Source organism: Saccostrea cucullata, unplaced genomic scaffold (assembly GCF_032062105.1).
Source record: "Saccostrea cucullata isolate Sc308-1 unplaced genomic scaffold, CSIRO_AGI_Scuc_v1 ctg640, whole genome shotgun sequence".
Lineage (NCBI taxonomy): Eukaryota > Metazoa > Mollusca > Bivalvia > Ostreida > Ostreidae > Saccostrea > Saccostrea cuccullata.
In genome coordinates this window covers 219,782-233,898 of record NW_026925288.1, presented here as the reverse complement: position 1 = coordinate 233,898, position 14,117 = coordinate 219,782, and the positions used below count along the sequence as shown (strand labels likewise).

Genomic DNA, 14,117 nt, shown 5'->3' with positions numbered 1-14,117 from the left:
ATAAATCGGATTTTGAAAAATCAGTACTTTCACACGTTTGTCATATATTTGGGATGAAAATAAATTGAAAATCGCATTAAAAGGAAATAAATACCTGCCTCATTTCTCTCTTAAAATGCATGAATTTCGGATTTGCGGTGAACTAAGTTCAAATCACTTGTCATAAGTCACCACTGAGAGGTAAAAGTTCTAACATGATGGTTTTAAATTTAATGTATATTTCAAATATTTGTCCTTATCTATCACTTCTAATCTATATATTTTTTTAATGCAAAAGTACTTGATACGTCAGTGGATTTCGCAATAGCAAAAAACATCCTCTGTTTTCTTTGTTACTGTTTCTTCCAATCTATGTACTGTATGCGAGCCTTCTTGTTTCTATGCAGAACCAATGCTCAGCTATATACATGTACTTGAGTCAGTCTGAAACTTACGGAAGATTTAAAAGTAAGTTAAGTAACTCAAAAAAAATGGTAATCTACCTTAAAGACTTCTGCAAAAATAGAATTCAAGTAAAAGAAAACATGCACATACATCTTTCTACTTTGAAAATTAAGCTCAACGATTTTGAAGAAAAGCTGACGTTTGAGCGATTGATTGAGGAAATATTAAAATTTGGACAAAAAAAATTGCGTGTTTTATTTTGACAGAGGATGTACGTCTGGACCACAGGTACTTGTGGACAGGACACCCCCCACCCCTGATATTCAACCCTGGGGCTTATTGGACATTTTTTCACAAATTATATTTATTACACTTTTCATCATGTTTACAATAGGAAAAAATCGTAAAACCCCGAAAATAATCGCTCCACAAAAAAAACCACAATACATTATAAGATCTCTTGTAATGTAGAGTCGGCTATTTTTTCCTATTGTAAACATGATGAATTTAAGTGTAATAAATATAATTTGTGAAAAAAAAATGTCCAATAAGCCCCGGGGGTCCTATCCACAAGTATATGTGGTCGGGACTTACATTTGGAATTCTGAGAAACAATTAAGGAAGTTATCGCCCTTTGCCTGAAAATCTTTAAGGAGGATCTCTATACTTATGAAGACGATTGCTGACGTCAAATACAAGTATAAACAAATTGACTATGTATGTTAGTGTATTTCTTAACTATTCAGTTTGATATCTTTATACCCCACCCCACTTGAAAAGCAGGGGGGGGGATATATAGTGATCGGGATGTCCGTTCGTCTGTTTGTCCGTCCGTCTGTTACGCTTTGGGTACCTTATCCGACTCCTCTTATACCACTAAATGAAGTTTAATGAGACTTTCACAGAATCTTTGTTACATAATGCCATTGTGCACCTTTTATTTAACTTTTGGGTCGGACACATATTTTGGGTTTCTGATAGCATAACATGAACATGGTCATTCTTTCAATATTACTGAGGGGACCCATGCATCTCTTATCCACAACTCCTCCTATACTAATGGATAAAATTTAATGATACTTTCAAAGATTAATCAATACATAATACCATCATGCACCTTCTATTTTACTTTTTGATCGGACACTTATTTTGGGTCTCCCGGAGCAAAACATGGATTTTGCCATTATATATGGCACGCCAAATTCACAAAAAATAGCTAAACCTAGTTTCACAATTGATAAACTAGGTTTATCGACTGTAAACTATAGTTTACAAACCGTAAACTATAGTCAAAGATTCGTTAAGTATAGTTTTCATCTGTAGAACTATATTTAACGGTTGTTAACTATAGTTTATGAATGTTAATTTAAGTTTATCTGTCTGTAATAAAACGTTAACAATATATTGTGTTGATAAACATAGATTCACGTCTGTAAACTATTATTTACGATCGTTAACTATAGTTAAGAGTTGTAAACCATAGTTTACAAATCGTGAAACTGTATTTATCAGATAATCCATGTTTTGCGATCGCAAATGATTGTTTTTGGTGTTAAGTATAGTTTACGGTTCTGAAACATAGATTATCGCGTTAACTATGGTTTAAAAATGTAGAATATAGATTAACGTCGTTAACTATAGTTTACAGTCCGTAAACTATAGTTTACAATCGATAAACCTAGTTTATCGACTGTGAAACTATGATTAGCTCATTTTTGTGAATTTGGCGTGCTAAATATAGTTTCAAAATTGATAAACTAGGTTTATCGACTGTAAACTATAGTTTACAAACCGTGAACTATAGTTTACAATTCGTTAAGTATAGTTTTCATCTGTAAAACTATATTTAACGGTTGTTAACTATAGTTTACGAATGCTAATCTAAGTTCATCTGTCTGTAATAAAACGTTAACAGTAGATTTTGTTGATAAACATAGATTCACGTCTGTAAACTATAATTTATGATCGTTAACTATAGATAAGAGTTGTAAACCATAGTTTACAATCTTGAAACTGTATTTATCAGATAATCTATGTTTTGCAATCGCAAATGATTGTTTTTGGTGTTAAGTATAGTTTACGGTTCTGAAACATAGATTATCGCGTTAACTATAGTTTACAGATGTAAAATATAGATTAACGTCGTTAACTATAGTTTACAGTCCGTAAACTATAGTTTACAACCGATAAACCTAGTTTATCGACTGTGAAACTATGTTTTGCTCATTTTTGTGAATTTGGCGTGCCATAATTATAACTATATGGGAGGTGGGTGATTTCATTTAGTGAACTTATTGCTCACAGTACCTCTAAAATCAGCAAATATATTGAAAAAAAAAGTCGATTTAGATAGCAAGAGCAGTCGTGGTTTATTTTGGTAAAGTAGCCTTTGAAAACGTGAATGTTTAATTTATATCACCTTTGTCATGGTTTAGCTTTTAATTCGAGTCTCTTCATCTCTCTCTCTCTGTGTGTGTGTGTGTGTGTGCGTTAATTCTTATTAAACCTGATGTATATTTCTTGCCTTTTTGACTATCTAGGTCAATGGCAATATGTAATAAAGATTCTGTTAAAGTTTCATTAAATTTCACTCAGTGGTATAAGAGGAGTTGCGGATAAGAGATGGGTACCCCAAAACGTAACAGACAGATGGACAGACGGACGTACAGACAGCTAGACAGACGTACAACTAGACGGACGTACAGACGGACGGACGGACATACCGATTCCATATTCCCTCCCATTTTCAAGCGGAGGGTATAAAGACATATTCCTACATTAAAATTTCTCAGTGAAATGCAACATAAAATGTTCCACGGGGAAGATTTTTTTCAATAAGCATTTAAAGAGATAGAAGGACTTTCGTCGTTTCAAGTTCACTTTTATTATACCCCCGCTTGAAAACCGGGAGGGTATATAGTAATCGGAATGTCCGTCCGTCTGTCTGTCTGTAACGCTTGGGGTATCCATCTCTTATCTGCTCCTCCTTTTATACCGCTGAATGAAATTTGCTGATACTTTCACAGAATCTTTTTTATATAATGCCATTGTGCACCTCCTATTTTACTTTTTGATCGGACACATAATTTGGGGTTTCCAGAGCAAAACATTGACACTGCCATTTTTTCTGTAGTATTGAAGGGTACCTATCTCTTATCCGCAACTCCTCCTATACCACTGGACAAAATTTTATGATACTTTCACAGATTCTTTAATTTTTTACATGTCATTAAAACCATATGGGAGGCAGGGGTATCATTTAGTGAGCTCATTGCTCACAGCACCTCTAGTGTTTTATTTTAAAAAAAATAATGATGTTAAGCAATTTTTTTTTAAAAAAAGAGGGGGAAAGGTGTGGCATAAAGTAATACTAATCGCCTGGAACTTGTATTTATGCAGTTTTTATGAAGGATCAAATCGCTTAGCTTCAAAATTTTTTGCAAACCAACAGAAGAAATTGTTTTATAAGATACAAAGTTCGTTTATTTTTTTAATTAAAAAAAGTAAAGTTATAATCTTATTTTGTCATAATCATTTTGAAAAATACACTGGATGATTTCAGCAATTCTAGAAAAGAGAGAGAGAGAGAGAGAGAGAGAGAGAGAGAGAGAGAGAGGTATGCACCTATAGCAAAGACCATTGACCGAAACATTTTAAAATCGTTAAAACATTGTGTCACATCTTGAGGATAGATTAACCTAAATTGACTTTTATAATTTCGGCTGATTTCATCTGCCTATGAAATGACAAATTGCTTAATAGTTATAGGGGCTAGGTTTGTCTTTGTGACAAACTTTATCTTGCATCACAAAGGGCTATGTACGTTTCACTGAATGGGAAATTCTGCGCTTTGTGTGACCTAAAACGACGCACTTTACCGGACGGTGTAATGCTGGGGTGACTGTGTCAACGTCCGAATTTGTGCCGGGAAAGATGCTGCCGATAATATGCGAAGTATTCGACACGCTCCACTGTTCGCCAATCAGATGACGAGTTTTTCCCTCGGCGTGTGGCTATGATGACATGCATTAGATGATATGTCTCTGTACTATAAATGAAACTGAAGTGTTGATGGAGAGACGGACAAATATAATAATCTTGTTCTTGAATGAAAATGGCGAATGGAAAATTGGGTAAGTTTACTGAAAGGATATTTTAAAATTTATATAATGATTATGCCTATTATAATTAAAGAAATAGGCAGAATTGAAATTGCATGTATCTGTAAACATGTTTTAAATTTTTATTTCTGAAAGGAAAAACTTACTGCTATGTAGCATATAAGTGCAAATTACATAGAAGATAAAAATGATATGTTGCATGTTAAATTCTCTCTCTCTCGCTCTCTCTCTCTCTGTATATCTTTTATTTATCTTGACGAGGATGTGAATCATAAAAGATTTGATGTTGTACAATCTTGTTTACTCATAACCGTGGGGTAATAGTTCTGTATACCTTGCAATAAACTTGTCACTGTCAAAAAGTGCATTTGCTACACCTGATGAGTTCACGAACTTGAAATACACAACGTTGTGCATTCCATTTATGAATTTTGTGTAAACATCATCATTAATAGGTAAACATCACTATATTCGACAGATGAACATCATACTAGAACACAATTAATCATATTATTTTGAAATGCAATTTTAAAAATGCAATACAGTGCGGTGGTATTTCGATGTGCTTGCTCATAGTAAATGAAACCGATAATTAATTGAGATTTTTTACGGAGGCCTATTTATGGATATTGATATTAATTAGTTTTTTCCCCCTCTTTTTGATGTGATAACGTGAAATATAGATATAAATCCCCGCTGTCTATTTCACTGAGTTGCCATGTCAACTATAGCCTTTTCTGAATATTGATCAAATGCATCTGGGAAAAGGGCATGCTACCCGAGCCTCGACAATGAAAGGCCTCTTCATATAATGAGAGAAGAGAGGAGAAGATGAGCCCAGATTAAGAAGAAAGCATCGATCTAACTAAACAAATAAATAATAAACGTAGCACGTGTATTCCCAGTTCAAGAAATCGTGGCAGCATCTGCCCGCCAGATCGATTGATACGTGTGATGGTATTATGTCCGCAAAATTAACCATTACATATAGAATCATTGGTCACAGTTATGTAAACTGTGAAAATAACGGATATACACAGCGGGAAAACTGTTGGGAGAGGATTAGATTTTGAGTAAACTGTAAACGTATTTTAGCTAAGAATATAAAACTCAAGGGAGGGGTTACACACGGAGCTCATGTTTTGACATGGACCTTGCTTATCTTTTAGAATTGATTAGCGTTTTCAAAATATTTTGTAATTTTTAATGTAATTGACTTTATCCCAATTTTTAACAATGTAATTAAAGTTAGGTTTATAGGGAAAATCACAATAAAACCATAATCGTGTCTCGAAATTTTATTACAGTAAATCGTCCGTGTAATTGAACTATATCTCCCCCGCACGCACGTGTATTCTAACGGGAAGTTAATGAACCGCAGGTAAACAGCACAGGTATGCAATTTACCTTGTCAAATTAGGACATAATGTCAGTTTTATTGAAAATTAATTCCCCTAGATGGACTCAAAGTAAACCAAGGATACGCCTTTAAATGGAGGAGGTGCTTTCTTTAGTGAAACCACACGTTTCCTGTTCAATAACAGTATTTGTTTAACAAGATACATCTAAGGGCAAATATATGTGGATAAAATAGGATTAAAGCTAGGGTCTTCGTGATTATTAAATCAACCAACGAAACCATTGAATACTGCATATAGTCTTTGTCTAACGTACTTCACATATAGATCTTACAGTTATTCAGTTTTTATTTGAATCTTACAGGAAAAATAATAATAAAATTCATACTGCAAGCGCCTCGAACTGTGATTTGAAGAGTTTAATAGAAAAAAAAACCCCACAAAATCCTTCGAAATACAAAGGGTTAAATTACTGTATGTTTGTCACTTTTCGTATTCCTTTGAAATCCTTTTTATCTTTGTGTCTAACTAAACTTGTCATACTCCTACAGTCGAAGATATTTAATTAATTTTAAAAACAAATGGTGTATTTTCTACTTGAGCGAAGCTAGTTTGCTATAGGGGGTTTAATTTAACAAACTTCAACAATTTCCATGACAGAAGGACAGTTACTCATGCATGATTCAGAGCAAGAACAAAAGAGAGGCAACTTTTGAACTTCAGACACAATTATCATATCAAAAGAAGACTAAACGCTTAAATAAAATTATACGCCTAAAATTGATTAGGAGCGAAAAAATAATCACTGTCGTTTACACGCTTTTGTTTCGGTGTCAAACATGAAGTGCATCGCCGGGATATCCAAGCGTTCCCCCGCATCTGGCGAAATTTGCTGAGAACAATTAAACGGCTTTCATTGTTCTTTTTCTTGGGGACGTGCACGTGCCCTAATAGAAAAGCAAACGAAGTAAAACACTGACCATTCCGTATAAAGTCCCAATTTCCCAATTTCTGCAAGTCATAAGCATGAAAACAAAGTACTAAAAGATGCCAGAGCTACAGACAACTATGCAAAACATCTTTTTATTAGTTCATTAGGGATCCATTGCACAATGGAAGTAGATAAACATTATTCATACATCGATATAAGACAGACTGTGTAAACATAAACAACAGGCCTGACACCCCTAAGTATCTTGTTCGCCATTTCCTTCTTATCTTGTACATACCCTGCTGTTTCTTGTGCAAAGGGAGATAAGCTGGCAGTGAAGGAGATGGTTTCCTTCTAAAGCCCGTCAGCGTGACAACCGAGCGGATGCTGGGTCTAGAGTCTGGTCCAGCGCTTCCTTGCATTAGATACCCGCAGTGACGAATAATGAATTTTTAGGGGCTTAAAACCTTTTGGCTTTGTAAGGATAGTGTCAGTGTCAGTTTTTACAGATGCCCGTTAACTTCAAAAGGGTAACGGAATATTATGGAAGATTTAGGTCTAAGAAGTAAGTTTATGTTTTGGTTACTGTAATTATAGAATATTTGAAATTACCGATATGTTTAAAGATTTTTAAATGTTTCCACAAAACAACTTCTTACTGTTTGGCTTAATCACAAACTTTCACAAGTTTGGCTTAATCACAAACTTTCACAAGTCCTTTTTTATATTTAATCATTTTAATGACAAAATACCTTAATCTAAGCATATTGCCAATATATCGATATTTCAAAATCGTATTGCGATACGCAGTCTAATCTATATTATTTTAAGTTAATTTATATCAGTTAGGTCATATAAAATCATTTATTTACTTTGGCAAGGAAGAATGTAATATTGACGTACTCAGGGTAGAAAACCCCTTCTAAAGTTTAATTACAAGTATTTTTACCCATTTTATTGTTTTAAAGAAAGTTGCTGTTACTCATCAAAATACTTGTAATCTTTAAAATATAAACTGACAAGACGCGTTATGTATAATCTTTTGATAAAATTATAACCTTAAGCCACACTTTTAAAAACATTTTACATTTTAATGTCGGGTTAAACAAGTGTAATTTCTTTGAAGACAAATGAAGAGCACAATCCGGTTTCACCGTTAAAAAAAATGTATGTTTTATTCAGAATAAGATCAAAACAAACTACACATATATGTCACACGCCCTCCAGAAAAATAGTGTATCTGTTTTTCCATATTAACATGTAATCCACTATCTAAGATCTACAGACCACAAGATACCCCAAGAAATGTATGGTGTGTCTGCGCGCGATATTTGATGGGCATCCTGGTTTCCCACGTGTGTCGGATCTCCGGAATAGATCACGTGCCGCGGGTGTTTTGACCCGACCAATGAGATGCGATCTTTATCGGGAGGGGGATGTGCGTAAGAGATGCTGAATGCTATTTGTCTCCATAAAATATACATTTTTAAACCTAAAATTAGAATATTTACATAAAGTTATTCACATATAAGCAAAATAAAGTTAAGATGTTAAAATGATAGAATTTTCCTTGGGGTGATTTTAAAACGGATTTTAAGTGCAAAATGTAACGCTTTGTTTATATTAGAATTAAAATAAGAGAAAGCAGAATGAACGCAATACTGAAGTTGTAAAGTTTTAAATAACAATTAAAGTCTCGAAAATTTGATGATCGCTTCCGTGTCATTAAACATCAAACAACCTAAAAAGCACGTAAATGAAATCAAGATTTAAAATAAAAATTTACACAGACCTTAACATCATAAAACTTCCGCTAACAAGAACGAAGGGTCAAAAAACATTAAGAAACATTAAATAGAAAAAAGACAACTAGTTAACGATCCCCTCAGGCCAGTGAAAGACACCAGATTTTCTTCGTGTTTCACACCGAATTTAACCTCATGTTTTATATAAAAGGGTACAATTTAATTCTACTCTCTTTGTTTAAAAGTTTTGGTGCAGTAACTCTTCTGTAGTTGGTGTAGACTACAAACTCTATAAGGTTATATATAAACTAAACAGAACTGATAAACCTAGCCACGGTCCATATACAAATAAAAAAAGGATTAAATTATTTACAATCACCTCATAATCGTTTGACAAATTTGATGGAGTACAAATGCCCACCTGCGATGAGATATGAATATGATAAAGATCGCGCCGCTCTCCCCAGGGTGTGTTGTTGCGCGTGAGTCCGGCTTGATGGATTGCAGGACCTCGGGGATTGAAGGTCCGAGCGAATATTGACCACTAGGGTCCGTCGATCTGCATCAGCTACTCTGACAGTTGGGATCAACGCGGAAAGTGGGATAAACTCGAGTTCATCGACTTCTTTTTGATATATATATAAATTCATGGTCTTTTAGGCTGTTGTGTTTTTAAGGTTATTGTGCTCATTATAATTCAGTGTAACATCGTTATTATAACATCATGCCAGTCACATGGAATAGACTTCTGTTTTCGGGTGAGTTTGTGGTTTTTCGGGGATTGTGATCTAGTATTTAAACACACAATCTTTAATATTTCTTTTTTTTTCAAATTTGAATTTAATTTGATTTTAAGATTATTTTTTACTTTATTCAAACTTACAGATTTCCTTTGGAGGTTCTTCTTTCGTTATTAATTCCTGTATCAAATTTAACGGAAGATATTTTTGTCGCGAACTAAACTTTCTACGTTATACAATCTAAATCTCTATATAAACTACAGTGTATATAAAACTCATAATTAGCCTCTATATATTTATGTAAACTTAACATCAATGACCGCATTAAGCTTTACATGTGTGTATCAACGTACGTTCGAATCCAGAGACTAAACTTCATTGATCAGTGCTGAACATTGTTACTAACTATACATCTACATGATCTATACAAGGTCTATGATAAAAAGTCTCACAAAAATAAAATCTATTAAATGAAAAAAAAAATAATATGGTCGCTCGAATCTGTTGGTCTTCATATTTTCCCATGTCCATGTCTATATAACAGCGACGAAATGTTCAATGGTGTACACTAACTAGCATACCACATGCATTTTACGACCATTTATGGAATATTTATGACTGGGCAGTTGTATACTGCAGTTATCAGTTGGTCAATAAAATATACCAATATCAGCCCGCCTTGGAACAGCGGGGGTCATACCTGTGTATAACGGATGATATTCGGTTTTTATCGTAACTTCGAAGGATTATGGTTCTAGCCGCATAGGGCTATATTCCATATCCAAGTGATAACATTTTTAGGGGATGTAAAATGTGCAACGACAATCTTAATTTTGTGAAAGTGGTATTGAGCTAAGGTTTGAATCCTTATAAATATGAAAGTGTTTGTTTCAGATATTTCGGATAATGCAGCTAAGAATGGTACTGGTATTATTGTTAGAGACGAAGTGAAAATAGAGACGGTCATTATCATCCTGTGGGTGGCAGGAGGGGTCCTGTTAATGACCCTCCTAATTCTGCTGGTCTGCATTCTCAGAAACAACAAGAAAACTGGAGCACAGTGTGCAAATGGGTAAAATAATTTTAATCATCGCATTTTAATTGCTTTTATTATATAAATAAATCATATATTAAATGTTATAATATGTTCTCCTTTTGGATTTATATGATAATAAATTGCTTTGCTTTGGAAAGAACTATTGATTCATTGGCCAGTGATATATATAAGATGTAATTTTTCATTTTTCTAAAGTAAACATGATATTTGTATATTCAGGTCACGTGTTTTGCGGATTGACCCCAGACGCGCCAATCCTCGAGATGGTCGCTTAAATCAGGGATACTCCAATTACGACGAAATTTGGACATGGATCCCCATTATACGCGGAAATGAGGGTGAATGTCCTCGATCCTCCGTGTACGCCACCCCCACCAGCAATGACCTTCAACCTCCACCCTACAACGAAGTCGTGGGGAATACTGATACTCTTCCAGCGGCAGCTAATGCGCAGACGACAACGAGGACCCCAGAGATGACACCAATACGTCCAGGAAACCCGGTTAGTAATTTATTTTCTGCAACAAATAGGTCCCCAGAACTAGTGACCTCTACTGCTTCTTCAGAAGTGGTGGTTACTCAGACTAGTGAACAAATTTCCCAGAATCCACGCGTTTTGGCTGTGCATAATTCAGACTCTGTACCAAGACACTCACCAAGTGCAGCTTCTACGAACATTGTTGAGAATGTAAGTCAATCTAGTCAAAGATTGCCGTCTGACAGTAATCTGTCAGACAATTACATTGACAGAAATTGTGTATCACGACAGAATATCAGAACAAGAAATTATGATTACCCTTATTTGGCACGTGCAAGAGATCGGACTGAAAGCACGGCCAATAGTGTTCCTACTGCGACAGAAAATCAAGATCATTATCAAGATGTAATTTATCATCCTGAGCAAGGACTTTATTCTTTTGTGAGGAACGAAGGGGGTAGAAGGGCATGGTGTGACATCCCACCCAGTCTCTTAAACGAGGACGGACCCCCGCCTTACACCCCCGCGCCCGACTACCCGGGCAGGCATCACAATACCCGTAGAACTTCGTACAGACAAGCAGTGAACGACATACCACCACGATATACCAGGCGAAGTCAAAGGCTTACAGATGTCACACGAGAAATCCCACCCGATTACCCGGTGTCTAATAGAGAAACAATAAATAATCGAATCGAACACGCCCATGGAAATATTTCCGCCCCTATCGTGAGGTATCCTTGCACGTGCTTGCCGTATTCGTTTGCTTGTCGTTTGCAACTTCCCTTGTGTCAACTTTTCTTCTAATACAACTCTTTATTGTTGTTTCCTATGGAACTTTGCTCTATATTCTAACGAATATTTCCACTTTCCTGTATATATACATTTGCAATCATGTTTTTTTGCCACTTTGCTGCATTGAATTGATTCTTATTTTAAAAGATTGTAGATGCTTTTGGAATGTACTCGCTGTTTATATGCATGAAACGTTTTATAAATTGTACTGCATGTAGAAATACAATGAAATTTAGATATTAATCTAATAATTTTATTTATTCAATTAATGTAAAATGAGTTTAATGACAATGCATAATTCAACATGTCTTGTAAACTTGCATGTTTTAGTGGATTTACATGCAGTTAATAATTCTTCATATTTTTTTCATTTCAGGTGTGACTATGAATACTTTTAACTGCAAAAACCACCAAGTAAAATGCAAAGGATGTGCCAAACTTCATCCATCAGTCATCAAAAGACATTAACAGTCCACCATGCACGAAATTTAGTCCAAAGTGAACTGCTTCTATATTTAGTGCTGAAAGCGCGCTGTGTTCGATTAGATTTTCCAGGTCTAATCATTATGGCCAAATAATGGCTCAAAGACAAACACTGCCTGACAGTTTGTGATTTACTTCTAGTCAGTATTATGTACATAGGCTAATTCTTAGCAGTATTTATTTATACGTGATGATTTTTATATATAGTTTATATACATTACATTATTTATCGATGTGTGACCTTGTTTCATTGAAGCTTGCCAAAGACAGAGAGTCCAAGACACAAATTGTACACCGCGATTTTTTTTTGTTTTGTGCGTAAAGCAAAATTCATTGTTTTCATTAAGAATTTTCTTTCAGGTATTTATTTATCATATTCTATTAACTGCACTTTCTTCAAGTATATTACATCCGAACTTAGCAAAAAATACCGGTAAATGTGTTTGATTTTGTAGAAATCAACTCTTTTGAGATATTATATACAGTATGTCTGGGCTTAGTGTAGCTGAGTGCAAAAAAGTAAGAAAGTTTAGTATTTTTGTATGATGTAAATGTAAGCTGCTATTGAGAATTGAGGATAATGTATGTGTTCAAAAGACAAGCATGTTAAAGAAAATCAAAGTCGGCATGTGAATAAAAATCTCTGGTCTTCCATATGTGTGAATATAACAATTAAACTTAATGTTAAATGTTTTCGTGTTTCTTCTTTTGATGTAGACCTTGAAGCAGTGTGAAATTTTTTTTCGCCGTGTTTCATCGATGTAAGCACTTTCTACATGTAGGCATTAACTGGTTAATGTCTTAACGAACACCGCATGTATAACCGGAGGGCAGAAATACATGTATATAATTCTGCATACAAAAACCTTTTAATCCAGGATTGTTATCTGCTAAAAATATACATAGTCTTTAACTAAATAATTATGATGTCACATGTACATTATATTTCTTTGCAAACTGAATCCAATTTTTTCTCTGTCTTTTGAGGGCAGAGAAATGACATGTACTTTCACATTTTTAATTGATAAGACGCAGGTACCATAAACATATCGATTAAAAGGCTCAATTGCTACACGGCATTTTATATGTATATTCATGCACACATGATAACACAGGTCCCATGTGTCCTCTGGTAAACATTTATTCATTATTTCAATAAACCCCGGAAGCTTATAAACTGATGTTGGAAAGGTTAGACATAGTTCATGGCAGTGCACTTTAGGAAGAAAAAAACTCAATCCAGTATAGAAACCTATAAATTAAGTTTCCAAAAATAAATAAATCACAGATTAGATCTATATTATTTTCCCTTTTGTATCCATCCTTTTTATTTTTTCTCGAGAGGAATCGGTTTTTGTAGGTTTCTCTAATGAGAATTAAGATTCGCTGAAATAATCTTTCAAAGTTTCCAACGTCTTCAGACAAAGTATATTGCAAGAAGAAATCGGTAGTAATGCAAATGTCATCACAATATGCTTCCGAATAAAAATCGAAATTAAAATTATGAAGAATTAAGTAATCTTGCACAGTAGGTTAGTTGCATGAGATGGAAAATTTACAGTTGCTGTTTTTCAACAGTTGCAAGTTCTTTACTGTGTCAAGACGTTTAAGACAATTCGCTATATACTAAACTGATATTATTTTAAAATTATATTGTTTGCAAAATTTCAACATGAATAAAATAAAAGATAAAAATATTCCGATATATAACTTGCAAGGTTAGATCTCCTTTTTTATACTGCAAATTAAAACTTTAGAAGCAATTTTAAAGAATTTTGATCCGCACTTTCGGTGTCCTTGTGGGTGAGATGTCATTTTTATGGCATATCGTGTTAAATATGAAAATAAGGTCAATCATGAAGGTCAGGGGGTCAGAAATCATAACATGCTCGGAAATATCCTGTCACACTGACGCGTAATGCACATGTCAAATATGAAAGTCCTACCTCTTCTTAATCAAAAGTTAGAAGGAAAAATTTTTGAAAAGTTTTTGAAAAGTGGGTCAAACTTTAAGGTCAAGAGGTC

At 34.3% G+C, this 14,117-nt stretch overlaps 1 protein-coding gene across 2 annotated transcripts; it reads left to right on the top strand.

Moving 5' to 3' along the window:
• Window positions 1-4,361: 4,361 nt before the first annotated feature.
• Window positions 4,362-12,784, top strand: LOC134268526 (uncharacterized). 2 transcript variants are annotated; one of them, XM_062750792.1, is made up of 4 exons: window positions 4,362-4,517; window positions 10,174-10,351; window positions 10,556-11,548; window positions 11,986-12,784. In XM_062750792.1, the coding sequence occupies exons 1-4, from the start codon at window positions 4,493-4,495 to the stop codon at window positions 12,005-12,007; spliced, it is 1,218 nt and encodes a 405-aa protein (XP_062606776.1). In that variant the 5' UTR covers window positions 4,362-4,492; the 3' UTR covers window positions 12,008-12,784. The 2 variants fall into 2 exon arrangements, with proteins under 2 accessions (XP_062606776.1, XP_062606777.1); XM_062750793.1 differs by lacking the exon at window positions 4,362-4,517 and adding an exon at window positions 7,080-7,359.
• Window positions 12,785-14,117: the final 1,333 nt, after the last annotated feature.